The sequence below is a fragment of the Silurus meridionalis genome, chromosome 18 (assembly GCF_014805685.1).
Source record: "Silurus meridionalis isolate SWU-2019-XX chromosome 18, ASM1480568v1, whole genome shotgun sequence".
NCBI lineage: Eukaryota > Metazoa > Chordata > Actinopteri > Siluriformes > Siluridae > Silurus > Silurus meridionalis.
In genome coordinates, this window is record NC_060901.1 from 1,132,437 (window position 1) to 1,157,882 (window position 25,446).

General features: G+C 39.3%; 2 protein-coding genes and 1 long non-coding RNA gene across 3 annotated transcripts in view; all 3 read right to left on the reverse strand.

The window, feature by feature from the left end:
* Positions 1-2,163, reverse strand: part of LOC124401092 (antigen WC1.1-like) — an 11,621-nt gene extending 9,458 nt beyond the window's left edge. Inside the window, exons 1-2 of the mRNA XM_046873074.1 lie at positions 2,083-2,163; positions 1,678-1,998 (exon numbers count right to left, since the gene is read on the reverse strand). Coding sequence (XP_046729030.1) covers positions 1,678-1,990 — 313 coding nt within the window. The 5' untranslated portion in view covers positions 1,991-1,998; positions 2,083-2,163. The remainder of the gene's footprint in view (positions 1-1,677; positions 1,999-2,082) is intronic.
* A 2-nt stretch (positions 2,164-2,165) lies between these two features.
* LOC124401093 (deleted in malignant brain tumors 1 protein-like) lies at positions 2,166-4,632 on the reverse strand. The gene is made up of 5 exons (XM_046873075.1): positions 4,616-4,632; positions 4,152-4,289; positions 3,087-3,395; positions 2,509-2,826; positions 2,166-2,395 (listed from the first exon to the last, which is right to left on the reverse strand). The coding sequence occupies exons 2-5, from the start codon at positions 4,237-4,239 to the stop codon at positions 2,166-2,168; spliced, it is 945 nt and encodes a 314-aa protein (XP_046729031.1). The 5' UTR covers positions 4,240-4,289; positions 4,616-4,632.
* Positions 4,633-23,134: 18,502 nt separating this feature from the next.
* Positions 23,135-25,446, reverse strand: LOC124400881. The gene is made up of 5 exons (XR_006928460.1): positions 25,431-25,446; positions 25,166-25,228; positions 25,004-25,066; positions 24,564-24,629; positions 23,135-24,179 (listed from the first exon to the last, which is right to left on the reverse strand). It is a non-coding gene; the product is annotated as an uncharacterized LOC124400881 (long non-coding RNA).

Sequence of the window (25,446 nt, forward strand, 5' to 3'; positions counted from 1 at the left end):
AAGTAGACAAACTTCAGCCTGCAACCTGCATTTAGGTTCTTCCAGTCACATTCCTGAACATTTCTATGCAGTAGCAGGTGGAGGATGAGGTTTAATGTCCTGTAGCCTATGACCAAGTCACCATTCAGATCCTTTTGACTTCATCCTCAAACCCAACCTCTAATTCTTACTCCAGAGTTACACAGAGGCAAACCTGATGTTGGAGTGAGTAAGAGTGGGTGTGTGGGTGTGTGTGTGTGTGTGTGTGTGTGTGTGTGTGTGTGTGTGTGTGTGTGTGTGTGTGTGTGTGTGTGGAGAAATCACAACTTGACTTGGATCTGGTCACTTATATATGTTCTTCTCTCCAAATTCTCATCTTCAATATAAATTAATTGAATTAATAAATTAAATTAAATTTATATTAATTCTCTTTTGTAGGTTTTATATCATTGCTATAAAGATGACACTCGTTCATTTCTTCTCAGATCTCAGGATATCTGGCAGGTATCTCATCAAGAGTCGCAGCTCATCGGGTGAAACTTAATCCCAGCAAAACTGACGTTCTGATCATGTAAGATGATTCATTTTCACGTGAAGTTCTTGTGCTTTAAATAAATGACTCTCTGATTTGGAGACTGAACACAACTTTGCACTTTATCTTCCTCTGAGGGACATTTGACCTCTACAACTCATCCAGAATGCAGCTGCATGATTTGATTTTAACCTCCTGAGGTTCTCCCACCCCATTGCTATGTTCCTCTACTGGTATCCTGCAGCTCCTGCATTACACTGATGTTTGCCTACAAAGAGAAAACCAGAGCAGCACTGCTCTACCTCACAGCTCTTATCTCAACCTGCACTGCACCATGATCATGCAATCAGTTGGGAAGTGGGAGATCAGTCGATAAGATGTTGGTTTTCTGATCAGAAGGTCATGGCTTCAAATCCCAGCACCACCAAACTGCCACTGCTGGGCCCTTTAGCAAGGCCCTTAACCCTCAAGTGCTCAGCTGTATAAGTGAGATGACTGTAATCACTCTGGATGAGGGCAGTAATGTAAATGCAGTAAATGTAAATCCCTCTGATCCTGAAAGTCAGATAAATGATGGTGGAATCTGGAGGTCTGTGCTTGAACAAGGCTGTTTAACTACTACAGATTCACATGTCTGCAGGAACAGACTCAGGAACATAGAGGTCCATTCTGTCAAACCTCCACCTTCCACAACACCCAGAATAGAAAAACACCAACCGTGGCTGCTATGAACTTCTCCTCCACAGACACTGGAGCCAGAAACAGATACTAGGAGCAGAAGCACTGCATCTCCTCACCCAATCAACTTCTCTAATCATCTAACTTTATTTCTGCTTTTTCTTTTTTCTACACAGGGGTCACTGAAGGGGAAAAGGTGTGGAATATACAGTTTGTATATTGGACTTCATCATGTAGAAGAACACCACAGATCATGTGTTTCTACTCAGTGTTACATCATGCCATCAGTTCACCACAAAGTTCATTCTTTTTTAAAAGAAGGGTCTTGAAGGGTCTTGTTTTTACATTTACACCACATCAGTTAACATGCTAATGTTGAAACACTGAATGCTAATGCTGATGCTAATGAAATGGAGCAGCACATTTTATTTTCTGATGTTCTACAATTCTGTTCATTTGTAGCTGTTGTGTTTGTAGGTGGTGTTTACCTGAGCAGGTGATGTACAGATGTTCTCCAGAGGTGCAGTTGACAGCTTGTGCACTGCTGCAGTTCCCCAAATGAGCTTCACTCCCAGAGCAGCTGAAAGCCGTTACACACATGTGTTTGTGTTCAGTGGTGGATGGAGATGAACGGTAGTTCAGCACAGAGCCACAGCCCAGCTGTCTGCAGAGCACAGACGCCTCAGACAGACTCCACGAGTCCAGGAGAACTTTCCTCCAGTCCTGCCTGAAATAAATCTCCACCTCCCCCTGACACTCGCTCCCGCCAGACAACCGCACTCGCCCCTCATGAAACGCCATGGATGATCCTGAAGCAGAAGAACATCACTGAAATATTCTAATGAACACTGACTTTATTCACTAACGTGGTGTACGTGATGTTAATATCTCACCGTTACAGATCACTCCAGCATCGTGTTTATGAGAACATGCAGCTCGACTCCATGATGAGATGCCACATTGTGATAGGTGTGTCTCATCCCCTGACAATCAAACACATCAGCCCAGATGTGGCCACTCCCTCCACAAACCAGTCCACCTCCACCACAGCCACAGCACTCCCACAATCCAGCTGTGCACAGAGAACATCTGCAGCTCTCATATCCCAGCCTACAGCACAAACTGTGCCCCACTCACTGAGGTACTGGAGCTCCACTCGACCAGAACAGGAGTCTGATCCGTTCACCAGCCGAGCCTCTGTGTGACCTGAACAAACAGCCGAGAGCTCAGTGAAGAGGAACATCAACAAAGACACCTTAAAGTTTGATTGACAGGAACGTGGTCTCTATTTAAACAGAAGTTCAATCATGATACTTTACCAGAACATATTAATCCCACATCATTGTGATGGGAGCAGTTTGAGTGTTTGAGTGAAGATGATAATGGACAGAGGGTAATATCAGATTCATTTCCTCTACACTGAAGCTCCTCTGTCCACACCTGACCCTCCCCTCGACCAAAAGCAGCTGATCCCAGAACCTTCACAGGAATCCCACAGTCCAGATCTCGACACACAACCTCTGCATCCTGCTGGTCAAAGTCACCATCACACACTGTGGACCAGGAACCTCCATGAAACACCTCCAATCTTCCAGAACATCGGTGAGGACCAGCAGTGAGTCTGGACTTTCTGTGAGCTGAGTTTTATTTCATTGTGTAAATTTTGAGTTTCCAACAAGAGAAAACATCAAGAAATCATTCCAGTGTAGTTACAAAATTATTTCAATAAAATCTCAATGTGTTCATTCATTTGTTCTCCTTTTTATTCTTTTTATTTTATCAATAATATTTTATTGTTTATTTTAATAAAGTGAATGTTTTGGAATTTAAATGAGTAAATTCATTCATAATAATCATTTTACTGATTCTAAAGTTTTTTCTAAATACAGCAGTTTACCTGAGCAGGTGACTCCAGCATCATGAACATGATTACAGTCATGTTTCCCCCACCCTCCTGATCTACAGTCCTTCAGTGTCGACTCTGATCCTCTACAGCCCACATCATCCATCCAGATTGGTCCTGATCCTGGTCCAAAGTGAGCTCTATGATGCACATTTACAGCTTCTCCACAGTGCAGTTCTCCACACACCACTGCAGCATCGCTCATATCCCATCTATCACTACACACTGTTCCCCACTGTCCTTCATGAAGAACCTCCACTCTCCCAGCACAGCGACTTCCACCATTCACCAACCTCACACTGTCTGAGAGAGAATTTATTACACACACACACACACACACACACACACACACACACACACACACTGTCTGAGAGAATTTATTACACACACACACACACACACACACACACTGTCTGAGAGAGAATTTATTACACACACACACACACACACACACACACACACACACACACACACACACTGTCTGAGAGAGAATTTATTACACACACACACACACACACACACACACACACACACACACACAGTCTGAGAGAGAATTTACACACACACACACACACACACACACACACACACACAGTCTGAGAGAATTTATTACACACACACACACACACACACACACACACACACACAATGTCTGAGAGAGAATTTATTACACACACACACACACACACACACACACACACACACACACACACTCTGTGTCTCTCTCTCTTTCACTCACACACACACACGCACACATACACACTCACACACACACACACACACACACACACACACACACACACACACACAATAAATGATGTGTAAACTCTAAAGATGAATCTGGAGCTGATTGTATAAGTGAGTGGTGAGAAAAGCCCTGAGGATGATGTGTACGCTCATGTACAGCTTTTTCAATTCCATACAAATCAAACACTTTGACTGTTTCTAAAGTTGCCATCAGTCCAGGAACATTTCTCCCATTTGCTGATGAAAAATGGTGTGTAGTGTTCAAGTGAGAAGTGTGTGATGTTTTAGTGTGAAGAATCAGTGTGTACTTACCAGCTGCTGTGAGTGTGAGTGTGGATGAGAGAAGAAGAAAAGTCAGACACATTTCCATCTCCCTCCTCGTTCTACACCATGTGTTCATCTCCACTCGCCCAGAGAGACTGAGAGAAGTGTGTCCCCTCACTCAGCCCCCTACAGAGAGAGAGAGAGAGAGACACCAATCACACTCACTGTTACCTTATTAGAAAGACGAGAGGAAATCATCACACAGCCTCAATAACAAATCAGACGAGGCATCTTTCACTTTCTCCATATATATCAAAAGAACGTCAGCGCTGATCAACAGAGCTCCACCTCCCGTCTCTGAGGCGTGGGAGTGATGAACAGATCTCCACCTCCCGTCTCTGAGGCGTGAGAGTGATGAACAGATCTCCACCTCCCGTCTCTGAGGCGTGGGAGTGATGAACAGATCTCCACCTCCCGTCTCTGAGGCGTGGGAGTGATGAACAGATCTCCACCTCCCGTCTCTGAGGCGTGAGAGTGATGAACAGATCTCCACCTCCTGTCTCTGAGGCGTGGGAGTGATAAACTAATATAATATAATATATAAATATTATATTTTTATCATATTATTATTACATTATTGGAGGATAGTTTTTACTGTTTTAAGTCTTTTTCCTGAAGTTTGAATTTGATTAATAAATGTATTAATAAATGTAAGAAATACAAAATGTTCTTACTGTGTTACTTAAAATGTTATATTATTTTTTAAATACACATTTAGTCTGGATTTCAGGATGATCAGCATTAAAATTAATAATAAAAGATTACTTTATGATTTATTTATTTATTTATTTATAACGTTAAAGTTTTTGTATCCACAAGGGGGCAGTAAAGCTTCCAAACTGTTTTCTGTTTAGTGAAATGTGTTTTTCTCTTCACTGCCCTGCTGAGGGCGCTGTTAGGACACTGTTGGATTATTATTATTATTATTATTATTATTATTATTATTATTATTATTATTATTGATAATATTTATAAAGCTGATCATATTGCAAATTAAAAATATGAGTAATTATATAAGATAATCTACATAAAAGGCACAAAAATAAACTCCATAATCTATAAAGAGATCAATAATAAAAGAAACGCACCTCCTGAACACTGTTTATGTGTAGAAACAATCTGCATCATTTCACTATAAAGTTCTCATTCTGTGATTAACACAATAGAATCAAAAAGAATACAATTTCTGTCATTGTAAAAGTCCAGTGAAATTTGGTTTTCAATCTTCAGTAAGTAAATAAGTAAATAAATAAACAAGTAAATAATGAGATAAAATGCAGTAAAATTCTTATCCATGTGGTTTTTATTGAACAGAAATGACTTTTCCATTAGTACATTTCACACTATTTCCATCAAGACGTATGACTGTGTGGACACTTCCACCACCATTATCAAGTTTGCTGATGACACTGTTGTTGTGGGCCTGATCTCCAACAACAACGAGACGGCCTACCTACAGGAGGTTAAAAACCTGGAGAGATGGTGCCAGGTAAACAACCTTCTCCTGGTCAGCAAGATTAAGGAGTTGATCGTAGACTTCAGCATGAAGCAGGAGCGCTCATACCAACCGCTAAACATCAGCGGGTCTCCAGTGGAGAGATTGGACAGTTTCCGGTACCTTGGTGTTCACATCACACAGGATCTGTCTTGGTCCTGTCATACCCACAGCCTGGTGAAGAAGCCCGGCAGCGTCTGTACCATCTGAGACGCTTAAGGGACTTTAAACTTCCCTCTCAGGTGCTAAAGACTTTCTACACCCGCACCAATGAGAGCGTTCTGACGGGTAGCATCTCTTCCTGGTTCGGGAACAGCTCCATGCAGGACAGACGAGCCCTCCAGAGGGTGGTGGATCGCCTGATGGAGGACATCTACAGCACGTGATGCAGGACCAGAGCCAGGAAGATTGTGAAAGACCTCAGCCATTTCAACAATGGACTCTTTTCTCTGTTGCGTTCAGAGAAACGCTTCTGCTCCCTGAAAGTGAACACAGAGAGAATGAGGAGGAGCTTCTTCCGCAGGCCATTCAGAGTTTAAACCAGGAAACACCCAGAATCTAAAAACTGATCCACTCTCTCCATCATCACACTTCTTCTCTCCAAAATCACACTTCTTCTCTCCATCATCAACCTTTTTCCCTGCACATATCTCACTTTTCGTGCTACAACACTTTAGACACTGGACTTGCACAGCACAGTGCACTTTACATTTCATATTTTTTATATTCTTATTTTTATACCACACCATTCCACACATGGACACTTTACACCACACCTTTACTGCACACAAACACTTTATGGACAATCAAAAACCATGCTTAACTTGTTTACTGTTTAGCTGCATACTGCCATAAGCATTTTGTATATATATATATATATATTATATCCTCATATATTTTTTTAGATAGTTTTTATACTTTATTTATCTGCCTTCTTTTTCTTTTTTATTATATATATATTTTTTTTATTCTCCTTTTCACCCCATTTTATTCCCTCATGCCGGACCGTCATAAAAAGCATTTCACTGCATGTCGTACCCTGTATGTATGTGTATGTGACAAATAAAATTGATTTGATTTGATTTAATTTGAAGACTGATTGTTGGAATGAAAAAATAGATCAGGTCTCCTTCTAGAATCAGGAGAAACCTCACTGGAGATGGCAGTAGTGTCACATCATGTAGAGAACATTCAATAGTTTTATAACACAAACCCAGTGCAGTACAACAGGAAGTAATAAGAGCAGCACAGTGACATCAGACGCTGATCATCTTCCAACATGGGGACTGATAGAGTCATGAAATGGAACAACACAGTGGTCTAGAGTGTAACGAGTGATGAGAGCAGCTAATAGGAGCAGGAACAGACAGATGTGTGCAGCAGTCTGCTACTGTCAGCTTCTCATCACTGGTGTATAGACTGCAAAAGACTCGTGTGGGAAAGAGTGAAAGTGGACTGTGTGAGAGGCAAAGCTCCAGTTTAGAGCATTTAATAGACACACACACACACACACACACACACACACACACACACTCTCTGAGAGAGAGAGAATTTATTACACACACACACACACACACACACACACACACACACACACTCTTGGTTACACAAGCATGAGGATGATGCTGGCATGGTCTGATTTCTGGAATGGTGGATGTGATTGTTCCTGGTAGCTGTCCTTATCTGGTGTGTAGCTGTGGTCCAGTGTCCTTTCCCCCCTGGTGGGGCAGCTGATGTGCTGATAAAAGTTTGGCAGTGAGTGCTTAAGGGTTGGCACTGTTAAAGTCAGAGGTTGTCCTGAGTTCCTGTAGGGACACTATGTCATGTGTGGTTGTGTGTAAATAATGTCAGTTTTCAGATGGACAATGTCAACTGTTGTGTTATCAATGTGGATGGAGCAGAAATCTGCTACAACATTCTCACATTTTCACACAGAACAGGCAAGTGCAAGTGCATCATACACTGTGCAATAATCAGGCAGAGTCATGTATGGAGCATATTAGAAAATGTCAGTAAATGTAACACAAGATATTATACACATCTGCTGCCTATGTGGTTAAACACCTCGGCTATGTGGAGAAGAACAGAGAGACTGCATGATGTCTGGACTCATCTTGCATAATAGAGAGCATAAAGTTCACCCATAAGTTTAGCAACCGTCAGCTTCAGCTAGAATCTAGTAATATATAATATCATTTAGCAATATCCTTCAGATAACATTTAACATTGCTGATTTTAGTTTACATACAAGATTAATACATGTAGCCATTATTCAGCATTAATACAGTATAATACTCAGCTTAGCAGAGAATTCAATACATCAATACATCAATAGTCATGCTTTAGAGTTTAGCATATATAACGATTAGCATACATTATATGCAGAGGTGGCAAAAGTACACACATCCTTTACTTACAGTACGTAGAAGTACAGATACTCATGGTTTAAAATACTCGGGTAAAAGTTGAAGTACTGATTAAACCTTTTTACTGAAGTGAAAGTAAAGAAGTTTTGGCTCAGACATGTACTTCAGTAAAAAGTAGTTATTACTTCTACCTGTTTTAGCTGTTAACTGGCCCTCACATCATATTAGATAGATAGATAGATAGATAGATAGATAGATAGATAGATAGATAGATAGATAGATAGATAGATAGATAGATAGATAGATAGATAGATAGATAGATAGATAGATAGATAGATAGATAGATAGAACTTTATTGTCATTGCATAGTTCAGGTACACAACAACGAAATGCAGTTTGGCATCTACAAGAAGTGCAAATAGTGCAGATAAACATGTATCATATGTACAGCATGTGATATGTATTTAAGCATGTGTACAGTAAATATAAAGGCTATAACAGTGCAGAGACTGTGGACATCATTAACAGACATCATTAAGAGCCTTTGCTATGTTTCCACACGGACAGTTAATGAGGTGACACCGGAGAAACTGCACCTCTTCAAGTCAAGAAGCTTTTATATATATAATTATAGACATTTTACAGATTTGAATGATGAATTGTTTTTATCTGTACGATCAATAAAGACAGTAATTTAAGTTCGTTTCGCTGTTATGAGGGAAAACCCCACAAAACGCCACCCAGAGGGTAAATTGTGTAAAACATGGTGGATTTGGTGTTTGATTTGAGACTTGGTGCAAAAATAAAACAAAAGTTTACTGATTACAAATATTTTTCGGTGTTTATTTATTTATTGTATATCTAAGTAAAAAAGGGATGTTATGAATAAGTGTATGTTTTGCTGGAGGTTTTAATTTCGCCTCTTTTATATTTAGTTATTTATGTATTTACATTTTTTTTTATAAAAATGGTAAAAACAGAAATGAGCACTGAATTGATAGCGTTAATAACATTTAGTGCCGTTTAAAAAATTTAAATTTTGACAGCCAAATATACATATATATTAATACAAAACTAATTAAAAATGTTGATACCTAATGAATGTATCCAGGCTGAAGATCCACATATAGAACACAAGCAGAGAAAAGATGATGTTTAGGAATGTGTCTGTTCTCAGTCATGTTCTCATCACTGACTCCCTCTGTCTCATCCACATTAACCCCAAACTTCTTACTGCCTTCTGCCTGCTGATTCTTATCTTCGTAAAGAGTGAGAGTCAGGACTTTATACACCAGTGGATTGAAAAAGTAACAGGAAATCGGTTGTTCGGCTGAAATCGGCGCAGTGAAAATAAAAATAATATTTCACCAAATCAATGAATTAAAACTAAAGTAACGAGCTGGTTTTGAAAATGTAAGAAGTAAAAAGTACAAGGGGCAGTTGTAAAAGATATGGGGAAAGTTCATAGTGAAAAACAATATTGTCAGGTCCTGAGGAATAGGATGGACCAGGATTGTCTTCAGTTGCCATGGGAGAAATTGGGGTATAGTCAGGAGAGACGAAGTCTGGAGAAAAAGGCTCGATCAGTAGCTTGAGATCAGTGTAAGTAGACACGTCGTGAGTATGAACCGGAAGAGTTATTCGAGGTGGAAAATAGAGACGCATATGAGGACCAATAAGTCCCTTAAGAAAACCGATATGAGCGATGGCCAGTAGAAAGTGGGGACCACACACCAGGCAAAGGACATCAGACGTGCCGAGGAGACAGAGATAAAAAAACATGATGGGAAATAAAAATTAAATAAACGAGCAGCACGCAGTCAAGATGCATTAAACTACTCAAACAGCATGTATGCACATATATTCAAAGCACAAGTAGTAACTTATGTGAAAAAATCATATAAAAATATAAAAATGAGAAGAGTAATAGAGTAATATGCTCAACACATCGTCAGATAAAAAAAGAACGTAGGAGAATAGTTGCATGAAATTTGTATAAGAGATCCAACGCCCAAAACACACAGGAAGTAAGATGTTCTATATGATTACATGTTGTTGCTGTGTACCTGCACTTTCTAGAGACTGTAAAGTTGTATGTATATTGAAATGATTTATTGTAGCATGACTGTACATGACTGTAGCATGTTCATGTTGTAAATTCTGGACTGAGATGAATCCTGACCCTCTGCACCTCAGCAGGTCAGTGATGGTGTGTTTAGAAGCACTTTGCTGCCACCTTCTGGATTGTAGAAGATTTTTATGATAAATGAATATAAATGAAAGTGACTATACCCCATTCTTTCATATTTATATTGTGTATACAATTTATTTAAAAGAATTGGCAACATAAAACATTGAATTTTCTCCATGATTATTCCATTTATCACCGCTGCAGCCCGGGTTCGATCCCCGGTCAGGGAACCGACCCCAGCCATTAGGGTTGCACAAGCCTTAGTGCCAGTCCCAAGCCGGATAAATGGGGAGGGTTGCGTTAGGAAGACATAAAAACATGTGCCAAATCAAACATGCGGATGATCCGCTGTGGCGCCCCCTAATGGGAGAAACCCAAAGAAATATATATATAGTCCCATTAAACTTTTACTTTTACTTTAACTGTACCTTAAAATGTACTTAAGCATCCAAAAAAATATGATTTATTAAAAAATAAAATAAAAAAATTACAAAAAAACAAATTACATTTACTTCATTACTGCACACCACTGATAAAAACACATCAGCGACATAACAGGTAACCTGAAGCATAACAGATTCCCTAATGTCAAGACTAATGGATTAAATAACTGTAGCTGTGAGTTTTAAAAAGGTCTGAACAGAAAAAAATGCATTTGCAAGAAACAACTCAATAATCAGAGAACAGACACAAAAGGGGAAATTTAGTTACACACAGTAACGAGACACTGGTGGAAACACTAAACACATGAACGCAGATTAGGGATTAGGAGTAGGGATTAGGAGTAGGGATTAAGGGCCCACTGGCGACATCTGGTGGCTAAAAACAGAAGCACTGAAATAATAAAAACGCTGAATAAGAGATTACAGATTCAGGTTGATTTTGTCACATATAAAAGACATGCACAGGAAAATATAGTAATTTTGTTTGTATGGAAACTACAATAGAATGTACAGTGAGGAGTTGAGGAACTGATCACTTACAGCATTTAATGCATTAAAAGTGTGAAAAGGAGAATAAATTTGGTTTATTTGGTTGATTTGTTGTGAAAAGGTGTTTGATGGCGTCTCAGTCACATTTCTGCTTCACCTTTTCCTCCTGAATAAATGGTTTGTACAGTATTAATAGTAATGGTGTTCCAACAACCTCAGGGTCATCACTGATATTCCACCAGTAAATTAAAGAAGAGGAAATGATCATATCTTTATTATTTACACACTGTTTCTGAAGCACCAGAGAGATTTTACACGTCGATGTACATCTTGTATAAAGGGAACAGAAAGGCCTGATATGACTAGAATGACACACAAAGCATATCCAGTAGGGAACTGGTGTTGGGAGAAGCTTTATATTCTATGTGTGGTGAGTGGGAGATGGAGTTCAGGTGTTTATGATCAGCTGGTGAACAGAATGACAGTCCCTGTGTTTGTGTGTATTGCAGTCTGTGGTGGTCATGTGTGTAGGCCACGCTGTGTTTTGGTTATTGTAGTTGGATGCTGTTCCAGCGTCGATATAACACACTTGTTAGATGAAAATGGAGATTATAGTTCTTATACAAACAGAACGTTGATATTTATACTATCAGAATCATTTTTCATTGTGCTGCCTGTGCATTTTCATATAATCACCACACAGAAACCAAACAGAAATAAAATGAAGATAATCTTCTGATACAGAACATGATAAAGAACCCAGTGTATCTAATTATAGATTGGATATAGTTTGTGGAGATGAATGTGTGAATGTGCTGTACCTCTCCTGAGCACTCTGTTCTGTAAAACAGCACCACCAGAAGCTCTATGGAAGAGCAGCGTTCACAACACAAACTAATTGAGGGGTGTGTGGAGCTTCAGATGGTGTTGATACAGGAGTATCTGGACATACAAAAATATTCAATAAGACACAAACATTAATAATGTCTAAAAAATAAGGGTTTAACCCTGGGAGAAAAGTGTAATGAGTGGAGACAGAATGCTGAAAAGTTAGCACACCCCTCTGACCTGCACAGGTGACTCCAGCATGAGAGCAGTCAGTGTGTTTCTTCAGGGAATGATGACAGTCCCACAGGTGAATCTCATCCCCTCGACACTTCACTCTGTTCAGCCAGACAGTCCCTTCACCAGGACCAAACCTATCAGCACTCAGCACCGACCCACAGCCCAGCTGTCTGCACACCACCTGAGCGTTACTGATGTTCCACTGATCATCACAAACGGAGCCCCATGTAGCGTTATGATACACCTCCAACCTCCCAGAGCAGCTTCCTTTCCTCCACTCAGCCTGAGAGACCAGTGTTCTACATCACACACACACACACACACACACACACACACACACACACACACACACACACACACACACACTCACTCACTCACTCAAGTGTTTGCTCCAAACTGTGCAGCCTGAACTCAACACACACTCATTACTCATCTCAATCCTTTCCACCATAATTTATTTATTATTGTTTATACTTAACCATATTTTACTGTTTACATGCTGTTTTTTGCACCTCTTGACTGCTGCTACTGTTGTTTTTTGCACTGCATTGTGTTTGTTTATATTTACTCTTGGTTATTGTTTTTATAGTTCTCTTTGCATATTCATATTTGTATATTCAGAGTATACAGTAGGTTTACTTGTCGGCGCTATCTCGTCTTATGTGTATTGTCTTGTGTTGTCTGTCTGTCTGTACTGTTGTCTGTCTGTTTGTACTGTCTACATTGTCTCTCTGTACTGTTTTTCATCTGCACTGTTTGCACTCGGTTGCACAAGATGCACTTTATGTAGCTTTGTGTTGTGTTGTAGCTCTATGTTGTTTAGTGTAGCACCAGTGTTCGGGAGGAAAGTTTAGTTTAGTTTTTTACTGTGTACCACTGTGTAAAGTGAAAATGACAATAAAAGCCTCTTGGCTTGACTTCATGTGGGCAAGAACGACATCTTGATGCCGGTCCGCCTAAAGCTCTGATCAAGCTAGTACCAACCAATCATCGAAATAATTTAGAATGCAGATGCCCTGAAGCCGCGGGCGGGCTAGAGTCGCATTCATGCACTTGTTGACAGTCCTTGAGACTGTGAGAGTGCTATTCCGAACTGGAGGACCCGATATTGGTAAGCTTCACCCCGAAAGCAAACCTCAGGAACCCCCTGTGAGGAAGAAGGATGGCTATGTGGAAATAGGCCTCCCTTTGTCTGTGACAAACCAGTCCTCGGACTTAATCTGAAACAGGATCTTCTGGAGAGTGGGCATTCTAAACCTGAGCCTCCTGAGTGAGCGGTTCAATGAGCGCAGATCTAGGATCAGCCGCATTCCGCCATCCTTCCAGGTGGCAATGCTTTGCTTTTAGGCTTGACGTCCATGCTGGGCTGGGGCTGCGCCCACTGAGCAGCCCTGAGAGAGCAGCGGAGAAAGTACAGCAAAAAAAAAAGTTTGTTTTTGACTCCTGAACCCTGTCGACTACTGCCCCTACCATGTCGCCGAACAGGCAACAAGTAACTATCGGGGCATTCAGCAGAAAAACCCTGTCCCTGTCAGGAATTTCCGACAGGGTGAGCCACAGATTCCTTTTTGTGGCTACTAAGGCTAACATGGACCGACCGACGGCCTGTGCCGTTTCCTTGGTGGCTATAAGGGTTAGGTCAACAGTGCGACATAACTCCTGGATGTCATCAGCCCAAGAGTTAAAGCCCTCATCTAACTCTCACAGCAGGTCGGCCTGTTATGCCTGCAACACACCCATTGTGTCTGATCCCTACTATATTTGCGTATAGCAAATGCGGGGAAAAGGTACAGGCCAGGTTGAGGTGTGCTGCGGAACGCAGGAAACGCTAATCCAATTTGCTGGAAACAAGTTGCTTCCACTTCTTATCAGGCCAAGCCATCTCTAGCTTAGCAACGGCCTGTGTCACTATCCCCAGGAGCTCCTCGAACAGCCCAGGCTGTGAGGAATCTGTGGACTCGCTAGTATCCGAAAATTCTCCCTCCGAGGAGGAAGAAATCCGGAGCTCTGCGTCACATGCACCAGAAAAAGGGACCACCGAAGCGGACCGCCCGAACGGGAGCTCAGCCTAACAGGAGAGGCTGGAGAGGAAATGGAGAGAAAATGTCCAAGATGGCACCGGTGAGGTCAGCTGCCGTTACGACTGCTCCGGCTCCGTTTTCTTTTTTTTTGTTTATTTTATGCTTTTATTTAAGTAGTTACACTTCCATCTAAACAAGATGGACATCATTAAATATGACAGAGACACTCATATCTATTGGTGTACAATGCACTCACCTTTCGCCGTTTTTAAACCCGGACCCATGCTGGCGAGAGAGATCCTGAGGGAGAACAAAGGACGCGACCTGTACCGGCGTCCACAAGGAAAACGAGCCGGCATCAGGAGCAGGCTGAGGGCACGTGCACACCGCGCTCCCTTACCTAGTATCCTGTTAGCCAACGTCCAGTCACTGGAAAACACGATCAACAACCTCAGGGCAAGGGTCAAGTTCCAGAGAGACATTCGGGACTGCAACCTTCTCTGCTTTACCGAGACATGGCTGAACCCAGCGGTACCGGACCACGCCATCCAGCCGGTCGAGTTTTTCTCGGTTTACGGCATGGACAGAACACTGGAGTCGGGGAAGTCAAGAGGAGGTGGATTGTGTCTGATGGTGAACAACCACTGGTGTGAAAACGCAAGTATTGTTCCTCTTTCATGCTTCTGCACACCAAATCTGGAACTACTGACCATCAAATGTCGGCCCTTTTATTTACCTCGGGAATTCAGCTTGGTCATAGTTAGTGCCGTTTATATTCCACCTCAAGCGGACACGGACACTGCAGTATGGGACACTAACTCTTCACCAAACATAGCATCGGGACGCTGCACTCATTGTGGTCGGAGATTTCAACAGTGCCAACCTCAAGCGCGCACTACCTAACTTTTATCAGCTCATCACCTGCCCCACCAGGGGCGAAAGAACACTGGACCACTGCTACACAACATTCAAGAACAGCTACAAGGCACAATCACGTCCACCATTTGGGAAATCGGAGCATGCCGCCATCTTCCTTATGCCTGTTTACAAACAAAGGCTAAACAGGAAGCTCCGATTCAGAAGGAGGTTGCGCGCTGGACTGATCAATCGGTGGCCGCTCTGCAGGACGCTTTGGATGACGCAGACTGGGACATGTTTCGGCGCAGCTCTGATGACGTCAACATGTTTACAGAAGCGGTTGTGGGATTCACTGGTGAAGAAGCCTGGCAGCGTCTGTACCATCTGAGACGCTTAAGGGACTTTAAACTTCCCTCTCAGGTGCTAAAGACTTTCTACCCCTGCACATTGAGAGTGTTCTGACGGGTAGCATCTCTTCCTGGTTTGGGAACAGCACCATGCAGGACAGACAAGCCCTCCAGAGGGTGGTGCGTTCAGCTGAACGTACCATCCAAACCGAACTCCCTGACCTGCAGGACATCTATAGCACGCAGTGCAGGACCAGAGCCAGGAAGATTGTGAAGGACCTCAACCATACCAACAATGGACTCTTTTCTTTGTTGTGTTCAGGGAAACGCTTCCGCTCCCTGAAAGTGAACACAGAGAGAATGAGGAGGAGCTTCTTCCCGCAGGCCATTCGGTGTTTAAACCAGGAAACACCCAGAATCTAAAAACTGGCCCACTCTCTCCATCATCACACTTCTCTCTGTACATATCTCACCTTTCGCACTTTTAAACTCTGGAGTTGCACAGCACAGTGCACTTTATATTTATATTTATTTTATCTTATACCACACCATACCGCACACGGACTCTTTTGGACACTTTACACCACACCATCCCGCACACGGACACTTACGGACCTTTACACCACATAATACCGCACACGGACACTTTATGGACAACCCACCACTAAAATTGTCTTTTGTTTACACTTTGTTACACATTGTTTACTGTTTCACTGTCTACTGCCATAAGGATTTTTTGTATATACATTTTTCTCTTTGTTTCACATACATATATCTTTATATTCTTATATTTTATTTTATATAGTTGTTTTATTTTTTATTTTTTATATACTTTATACTTTATTTATCTGCCTTCTTTTCTTTTTCCCCACCACATTCCCTCTTGCCGGACCGTCCTATAAAGCATTCCACTGCATGTCGTACCCTGTATGTATGTGTATGTGATGAATAAAATTTGATTTGATTAGATTTGATAGGACTCATCCGTCTCCATGCCTTCTGCTAGGTTAACCTGCGAGCCCCATGAAAGCTGTGGAATATACAGTTTTTTTCATAGACGACTGTAAAAAACACACTTTCAGGATGTAATGTGTGACTGTATTTTAACCCTCTGGAGTCTGAATCACCGCCGGCGCCCAAACGTGCGTTTTGTTCAGATGCCAGTAAAAAGAGCTGAAACTGCTCGGTCAGATTTAATCAAACATGTCAAAGTAATACATCATTTAAATCTGTAAAGGGTCTACTTTTATTTGTGTATGCTCACTATTTAAACAAAATGTTGTATTTTTTTTAAATGAATAAAATATTCAGGCTGCGCCATCTGTCGGCTTTGTTTTTTTTTTTTTTTTTTTTTTTGACGTTCACGTATCCTCTTTTTTTTTTTTTTTTTAATGAATACAAAAGTATATAAATAACAAAGGCAAATATACATTTACAGTGTAGATAAAAATTACAGGCTCAACACAGTATAACTAATAAATTGTTTAGAAAAATGAACATAGATATATAGAAATCTAAAATTATAATTTACATGAACTTAAATAGTGAGTAAAAGAAAAATAAAAAAAAATAAAATGTAAATAAAGATAAACATTGGGGGCAGTATCACAATAAATTAAACGATGTCAATAAATAAAGCAGCTTCATAGCACTCTGACCTTTTATCTTATTAAGGGCTTTGGAAAAACTTTTTAAGTCATTTTTTAATACAATAAGTAGTGTTGGGGGGGGGTTTAAAGAATAAATTATGAATAATTTATTATATATATATATATATATATATATATATATATATATATATATATATATATATATATATAAATAATTTACATTTATGAATAAAATATTTTGCTAATATTACAATGTTATTTAGCAAAAAAGAATTAGCACAGCAGTCTTTAGGTTCTCCAAATAAAATATGATGTAAAGAAAAACAAAACTATCAACAACCACCTCTTTTTCGTTCAACCAGTCCTGAATTGACATCCAGAAGAGTTTGGAGAAGTTGCACAAGAGAAAGATCTGATCCGTGTCTTCAGAATGACTTTCACAAAAGGAACAGGGGACAATTTCTATATTAAATTTCTGATTTAGGAATTTGTAAGAAGGATAAATCTCATTTAAAATGTTGAAGTGTATCTCTTTAGCTTTAGGAGGAACAGGAAATTTCAAATAAGCAGTTCTAAGATAAATCACAGTTTTCTTCTCAAACATATGATCTAAATTGTTTCTTTTACCTTGACAGGGATAACAGGTTTGTAAAATGACCTGTCTTATATATTTGTTACAACAACTATCACTTTTAAATTGCATATGTCCAACATATAAGGCTGGAAGAACTGGTTTAACTTCAGTATAAGAAAGAGAGCATCTCATCAGCATTTTTATGCCAGAAGGTATTGCATTAACAACAGTGAAAAACTCTTTCAGGTGACAGGCAAAGCCATGTTTCAAAGTAAAAGCATTATAGTCTAAAACGTTACCCCGTTCATCCATTAGATCTCTTACTGACCATATATTTCTGTTTAAACAATTCTTATAGCATAAAGATCTGTTCCTGTGCATCCCTGCCTTATTCCACGACTAACAGGAAATCTTTATGATGTACCACAGGGAAGAGAAATAGAACTGTTCATACCTTTATAGATCATTTTTATAATATTGACAAAGTGCTCACCAAAACCAAAGCTTTCCAAATAAAAACCTATGTTCTAACGTATCAAAGGCTTTCTTAAAGTCTAAGAAAAGAATATATCCATCATCCTCTATCAAGTGATTGTATTCTACCATATCCATTACCAGCCTTATATTATTGTGAATGGATCTTTCTTTAAGAAATCCCGATTGAACCTCATTAACTACTCCATTAAGTAATTCTTTCAATCGATTGACAAAGACGTGTGTGAAAATTTTATAGTCACTGTTAAGTAAAATGATTGGGCGGAGATTATCAAAAAATCTATGATCTTTATCTGGTTTGGGGATTAATGTAATCAAGCCTTGACTCATTGTGGGGCCCAATGAACCATCTTCAATAGATTCAATAAGGGCACTAAACAGTAACATTTTTAAATCGTCCCAAAAAAATGTATAAAAATTTCCTGTAATGCCGTCAGGACCAGGTGATTTGTTTGATTTGAGTTTCTGTACAGCTAAATCGAGTTCTTCCATACATAATTGTGCATCACAAAGATCTCTTAATTTATTGTCAATCGTTGGGATAAAATTTATAATTTTCTCAAAAAAGTCATCACAGTCTTTCGGAGAAAAATTAGATAAATACAAGTTACTGTAGAAATGATGTATTTCTTTGCTTATTATTTTAGGATCAGTATTTTCAACATCATTTACTATTAGGGAAACAATAATGTTTTTGGATTGCCGTCTTTTTTCTAACCTACAAAAATAGGCCGTGCTCTTCTCTCCCTCTTCCATCCACTTGGCTTTTGAGCGAATGTATGCACCCTTAGCTTTTTTAATGTACAAGTTATCCAGTTGTGTTTGAAGAGAAATAAAATTACTTTTCTCTGAGCTACTCAGAGAAATTTTACTGCAGTACTTATTAATTTCAGATATAATTGTGTATTCATTTTGTCTTCTTATTTTGGCAAGCATTTTACTATAATTTATAGAAAATTCACAAATTTTTAATTTAAGGAACTCCCACCTGGCTTTATAAGAACTGAACTCATTACTATGTTTAATTTCCCTAATTAAATCTTTTAGCTTAGCACAAAATCCCTCATTTACAAGCAAATCAGAATTAAATTTCCAATATCCCTTACTATGTAAAACTTTACGTGTTGGCGTAACATCCAAGGTAATAGCACAGTGATCTGTTAGAGGTGCTGGTGAAATAATGCAATGCTTAACAAAATATAACAAATTATCTGAAATTAACCAATAGTCGATACTCGATTTGCTAGAGGCATTGGGTCTAAACCAAGAAAACTGTTTGGTGTTAGGGTTAAGATGTCTCCATACATCCAATACTTTAAGATCTGTCGTCTTTGTCTGCGTGATCTTCGTTTAGAAACACGTCATCAAAAAGCGCTGAAACTCGGCCAATAGCTGACACACAGAAATAAAAAATATATCTGTGGACAGCTTAAAGTGCGTAGTTTAAGAATAAGTCGGTGAAATAAAAAACGTGTTTCCAATAAATATAAATCATGTGAAACCAAGTAGAAGCACAGATTATCTGATAATGAGCTGCGAGTAGTGATGTCCGCTTCGTGAACGAATCGTTCATTTGAACCGGTTCTTTTTAGTGAATCGGTCGAACCGGTTCACCAAATCGGACTGAATCGTTCAAAACAGTTCGCGTCTCAAATCAGCACTAATCAACAAAATGACTCGAGTTACTCACTTTTGAATGTGTATGAGCGTCTATCCGACTCAAAATAAATTAATATCCCTGAGAATGGGGTTCTTCTCTAGTTTCTCCAACACTACACACATTAAACTGAAACATGCTGCTGAACAAGTGATCATCACTGAGCATGCGCATACCTGCTGATTCCGAGCAGCACACACACTGCTGTTCTCGAGTCACCAGTACTGCATCAAGAACCGTTTCTTTCAGACACGTCCCACATTCTACTGATACCAACGAATTGTTGATACTGAGCATGCGCGACCTACCGAGCAGTACGTGTGCTGTCTGATATTAACACACACACACACACACACACACTTTTTGGACTCTAGGGTTAGGGTTAGGGTGAATCAGATGTGTTGGACACACTGTAAAGGCTGGTGCTGCTCTGCTGATATATGAGCACAGGTGAACTGAGGACTTAAATGAAAAGTAAGTTTATTTACTAACAAATTAACACATCAACGTTTTGCACATCAGTGCCTGTATTGGGTGATTTAGTGCTAAATGTAAGGAACATTTCTAAGATGATGATGCTTTAATTTAAACAGATAAGCTACATGCCCTCATGCAATAGACATGACTTTATTTAAATGTGTTTAGTGTGTATGTTCATCCGCTGAGATGATATTGGGATATGCATGACGTCATGACGTAAGGACGTAAAAGAACTGGTGAACCGTTTTTTTGAAACGAACTGTCCGAAAGAACTGATTCACAAAAAAGAATCGGACTCCCCATCACTAGCTGCCAGCGGACACGAAAATATATTGTTTGGTTATTGTTAGGAGTGTGGCTGCATCACCCCTGCCTTCACTGGAAACTCACACCAGGCCACGCAGGTGTCGCTCCATTTTCAGTTCGACCGAGAATCATCCTGAGTAAGTCCATATTTCATATTTTCCTAAATTATATTTAGTTTGAATCATTATTACATTGTATGTCATGCAAACAACTTTACCAATGACACAATTAGTGATGTGTGTGTGTGTGTGTGTGTGTGTGTGTGTGTGTTTCATAAACAGATGTGATCAAACACCTGCTCCAAAAAGGGCAAAGGCAGCACACACAGTCCACCATGTGATGGAAGGATCAGACAGATAACGACACAGTTCCACAGACTCTGTGATTCCTGCCTGCACGTGAACCTGAACCTCAACTGAGGTCTTCTGACTCTCATTCTCCATGTAGTCTATTTAAAATGTTTTTCCGGACAGTGTTGTGTCAACTCTGTGCCACAACACAAATGCTCAAGCTGCCAAGTCAATAGCCAAGAGACACAAATACAAATGGAGAGATGTAACCGTGAGTGAGATGTATCAATACATTGGGCTCTTATTTTACATGGCAATGGTAAAGTTGCCCTCCATCATAGACTACTGGAGACAGAGCAGTATCTTCACAGTTCCCTTTCCAGCAACAATTATGTCAAGGGACAGATACAGGAACATTTTGTGGAATGTACACATGAGTCACCCAGATGCAGACAAAGAAAACGACAGAAAGAGGGGCACATCTGAACATGACCGTCTGTTCAGAGTGAAACTGCTTATGGACACAATCCGTAAGACCTGCAAAGCAATTTATCATCCTAGAAGACATTTAGCCGTGGATGAGAGGATGGTAGCATGCAAAGCTAACACTGGGAGGACACAGTACATGAAAGCCAAGCTAACTAAGTGTGGGTTCATGTTGTTTGTTCTTGCAGATTCCTCAAATGAATACACTATTATTATTTAATGCATAGTATTGTAGCCCTACAGGCTAGGATTTGCAGAACCCTACTGTAGTGTATTGTGTTAGTTTTTGTTGCACTCTTTATTTTTTATACATACTGTACTGTATTGTTTTATTGTTACACAATTCCCTTTTTAATGCTGTCCTTGCTAATGTGTGTTTTTAATAAACACAAAGGAAACACATTCCTTGTTGTAGTACTGTACTTCTCACTGTGATCCTGCTCAGTGATCCACAGCTCATTATGTAATCGACAGCTCATTATGCGACCCATTGTCTACGAAGCTGTCAGTCACAGCATGTCCACGCCTCTTCACATACGGCCTTTCAAAGTAGAAAGTGTCTTTTACATTTTAAATTAAAGTATTGTTTAATGTGAATGAGCAGACAGGATGATTTTCACATGATTAAAAATAAAAAACCTACATTAGAAGATCTGTTCTGAAAAAGTCTTGTGAAACATGTGTACTGTAGGTTCTGTGGCCTTATTTCAGTGAGGTGTTTTAAAAAAACGCACACAAACCTTATTTTACACACACACACATATAAGCTGTTTACATATTATGGTAGCCCAGTTTGTGCTGAAATCAGTGTAATAAGTCTTTTGTCAATAAAATAAAAGCAACTAAAAAGAACCAAATGTGAGAGAAAAATCTCTCAAGGGGTCAAAACCCCCTCAGACTCCAGAGGGTAAACATTTTAACATTAACCTTCGCTCTGTGGATCTCTCTCAGTTTACATCATACAAAAAGTCTTATTTTCCCGCTATGTTTAACAAAAATCAGCGTAGTGGTCAACAAAAAAAAAGAGAAAAAAGGTATTAACACCATGTTAGCCTAGCGCTGGCTTAGCGACCGCATTAGCGGTGTTAGCTTAGTAATAGTTTAATACATTTCTAAGAGAAAAAACTCACCAAGACGGCTGGAAGATCATCAGTTACTCAAAATCATCCACTCTTACAGTCACTGTTTACCACACAGAGGAGAATTCTTTCTCTTCTCCCTCTCTCTGAAGAGTGCGCCACTTGTGCAGTGTTTGTTAGATAAGTTATTATGAAACAAATGATAGTTAGAGCTATAACACAAGTAGAACGAACAAATCCACACACAGTTATTATTTGTTTGATAATTTACCTTTACATGAAGAGATCCTCGAATTGTGAAAATGTCGGCACGGCGCGAGACGTCCAATGACTTCTACAGCACATGCGCAGATCTGATTGCTTTTAGGGTTCGTTAGAAAATACTCGCTCTGAGCACGTGACAGCAAATGAAGCCCTGCTGTGATAGTAACTTAAACCCGATTACATTTACTCTCAATAAAATTAGTGAGTGATCATGACTTAAGACATGTTAACTTTACTGTGTGTGTGTGTGTGTGTGTGTGTGTGTGTGTGTGTGTAGTTCTGAATTGTTCAGGGTCGAGCTCACATTGCTGCTGGGTTTTGAACTCATAACCGTCTGATCAGTAGATAAATATTTTTCTTTGTTACTGCCTGAGATGTTCTAGAAGGACATTAAGCACAGATTCATCACTACAAGATCCACTCACTCAACTCAAACACACATCATCACATTCTAGTGAAAATAATCAAAGCACTTTTATTTCATTCAATGTATAAAAATAGATGATTGTTACAGAATATGAAAAACAGCAAATTAAAGCATGAAAAATATAAAATATAAACTTTTTCTCATTCTGAAAGCTAAAAAAATCTTATTTGTTGTATATTTGCTTGTACTGTGGTTGTGACAAATAACATCTCGAATCCTGAATCTATAGTTTAATAGGATTTAATATTAAAATGAACCTTCATTCACTCATTTCAAAAGTGAGAATATTGAATTAAAGCTGAGATTATAAAACAAAGTCCTGAGAAGAAGAAAAGAAACGAGAGAATCCTGAATGAAACCTGAGGAACTCCAATGTAAATCTGAGAAAACTTTATAAAAACTTTATATATTTACACTAATGACATCTACTAGATCTGACTTGCAGCATATCCAGCTAGCGAATAAACACTGCAATATAGCAGGCTAATCTAATTAGCATGTCAGAGTGTGAATATTTCATAAAGGAATTCTGGAATTCAATTAATTTCTATAGTTTGGAGTTAAAAACACAGAATTGAACAGAAATGTAAATGTGTCTTTGTTTGAACTGAATAAAAAAGTATAGTTTTAAGGAATAAAAAGCTTTTTGTTAGTTGTGAAGTGGTTTATAGTCACTAACACATTTCTAAACACACTGAATAAGAAGTTGATGAATGGAAAACATGAAGATGAAAATCAGAGCAGTTTTGATGAAAGAATTGTTGTGATAAATGAGTTGTGGTGTGACAGTGATATTGAAGTTGACTTATAGCATTAAAAGTGTAGGAAAGGAAAAGCTGGAGATTTTGCATGAAGTCATATGAAAGGGGATTGAACTCTCACTACTCTATTTACTAATAACTAGGGGGAGAATCAACACCATTCAGAAAACATGACATTATTGGAAGTAGAATCAAATCATTTTTTGTCTTTGTAAAAGTTGAAATGTAATTTCCTGAGAAAAGGCCTTTGGTGGCGTGTCTCAGTCACATGGTCCCTGTTTTTCTGAGATTTCTCCTCCACCTCATCACATTCTGGAAAAGAAATACATTGAGCTCTTGAATAGATGGTTTGGATTGTAGTCATTGTGATGGAACACCTTCAGAATCCAGTCAATGAGGCACCGTGTAGGAACGTGTTTAAGAAGATTTTTCATCATGTGTAAAAAAGGATCTTTATCAATTCAGCTTTCTTCATATAAACACAGGACATGTGTAGAAGATGGAGAAGGAAATGAGACAGAAATCTAGAACTTCTCTAAACTGTTTCATAAATATGGCTGCACTTGTTCAATGACAGAATGGAGATTATAAAACACAAAGCTGATCTTTATATTATATATGGTCTAGAATAAAGTCTCGCTTTAACTTCACTGCTTTTACACTCATGTACATTAGCAGAATAAACACCTCACTTACTTCCTGTCTCTCCTACATCCTGTTCCTCACTGATCACATCATCATCATCATCTTCATCTTCATCTTCTGGAGTGTGTAGTGAAGAAAGAAATGAAGAAGTAATAAATGACTGTGTGTGTTGCTGTTATAGTAAAATACTGAGTTACAGGGTGGTGTGATGAAGCTGAGTTACTGTTACCACACTAACGTTGATCATTTCACTTTAACTGCACGTCCCCAAGTCTTTTATTCCTCTTATACCAATTTACCAACAATTACACTTTTTCCACACAGGAAACAATTCAATGTGCTCATTTTGATCCATTTATAGTTACAGATGATGTTGTAGTTCTTCAGAAAAACAAGTTCCTTCCTTTTCTCACTTATTTCATAGCAGCTAGAAACAGTGGTTCCCTCATCAGCTTTTCTTTCCTTTTGTATATTTGCAGAAAAAAACTGACCTGTGATGATGTTTGGGTTTGTTTCAGCAGTAACTGCATCATCATAGTTCTCACACACGTCCTCTGTCAGAATGGAGAGATAAAAGCTATTCAATCCACATGAAGGTCATTAATGATCATTTGGATGCTTGTGGATGAAATACGCTCACATTCTTATCATACCTGTCAGTAGAACTGACTTCTGATCAGCTGTAATGGCGTCATCATAATTCTCAGCTTCATCCTCTACACCAAAACACAGAGATTTCAAGCTATTTCAAGTGGACTGAAGTGGCAGTTTGTACACTGTGGATTTGATGACACGATGCAAAATGACATGGTACATGTCAAAAATCTCAGTCCACACAAAGCAATAAACAAACGTATTTGCAGTGTGTGTGTTTCATTTCTACTGCTTTCTAAAACAAATCCCAAAACAGAAGCACACCATCCACGTTATCAGG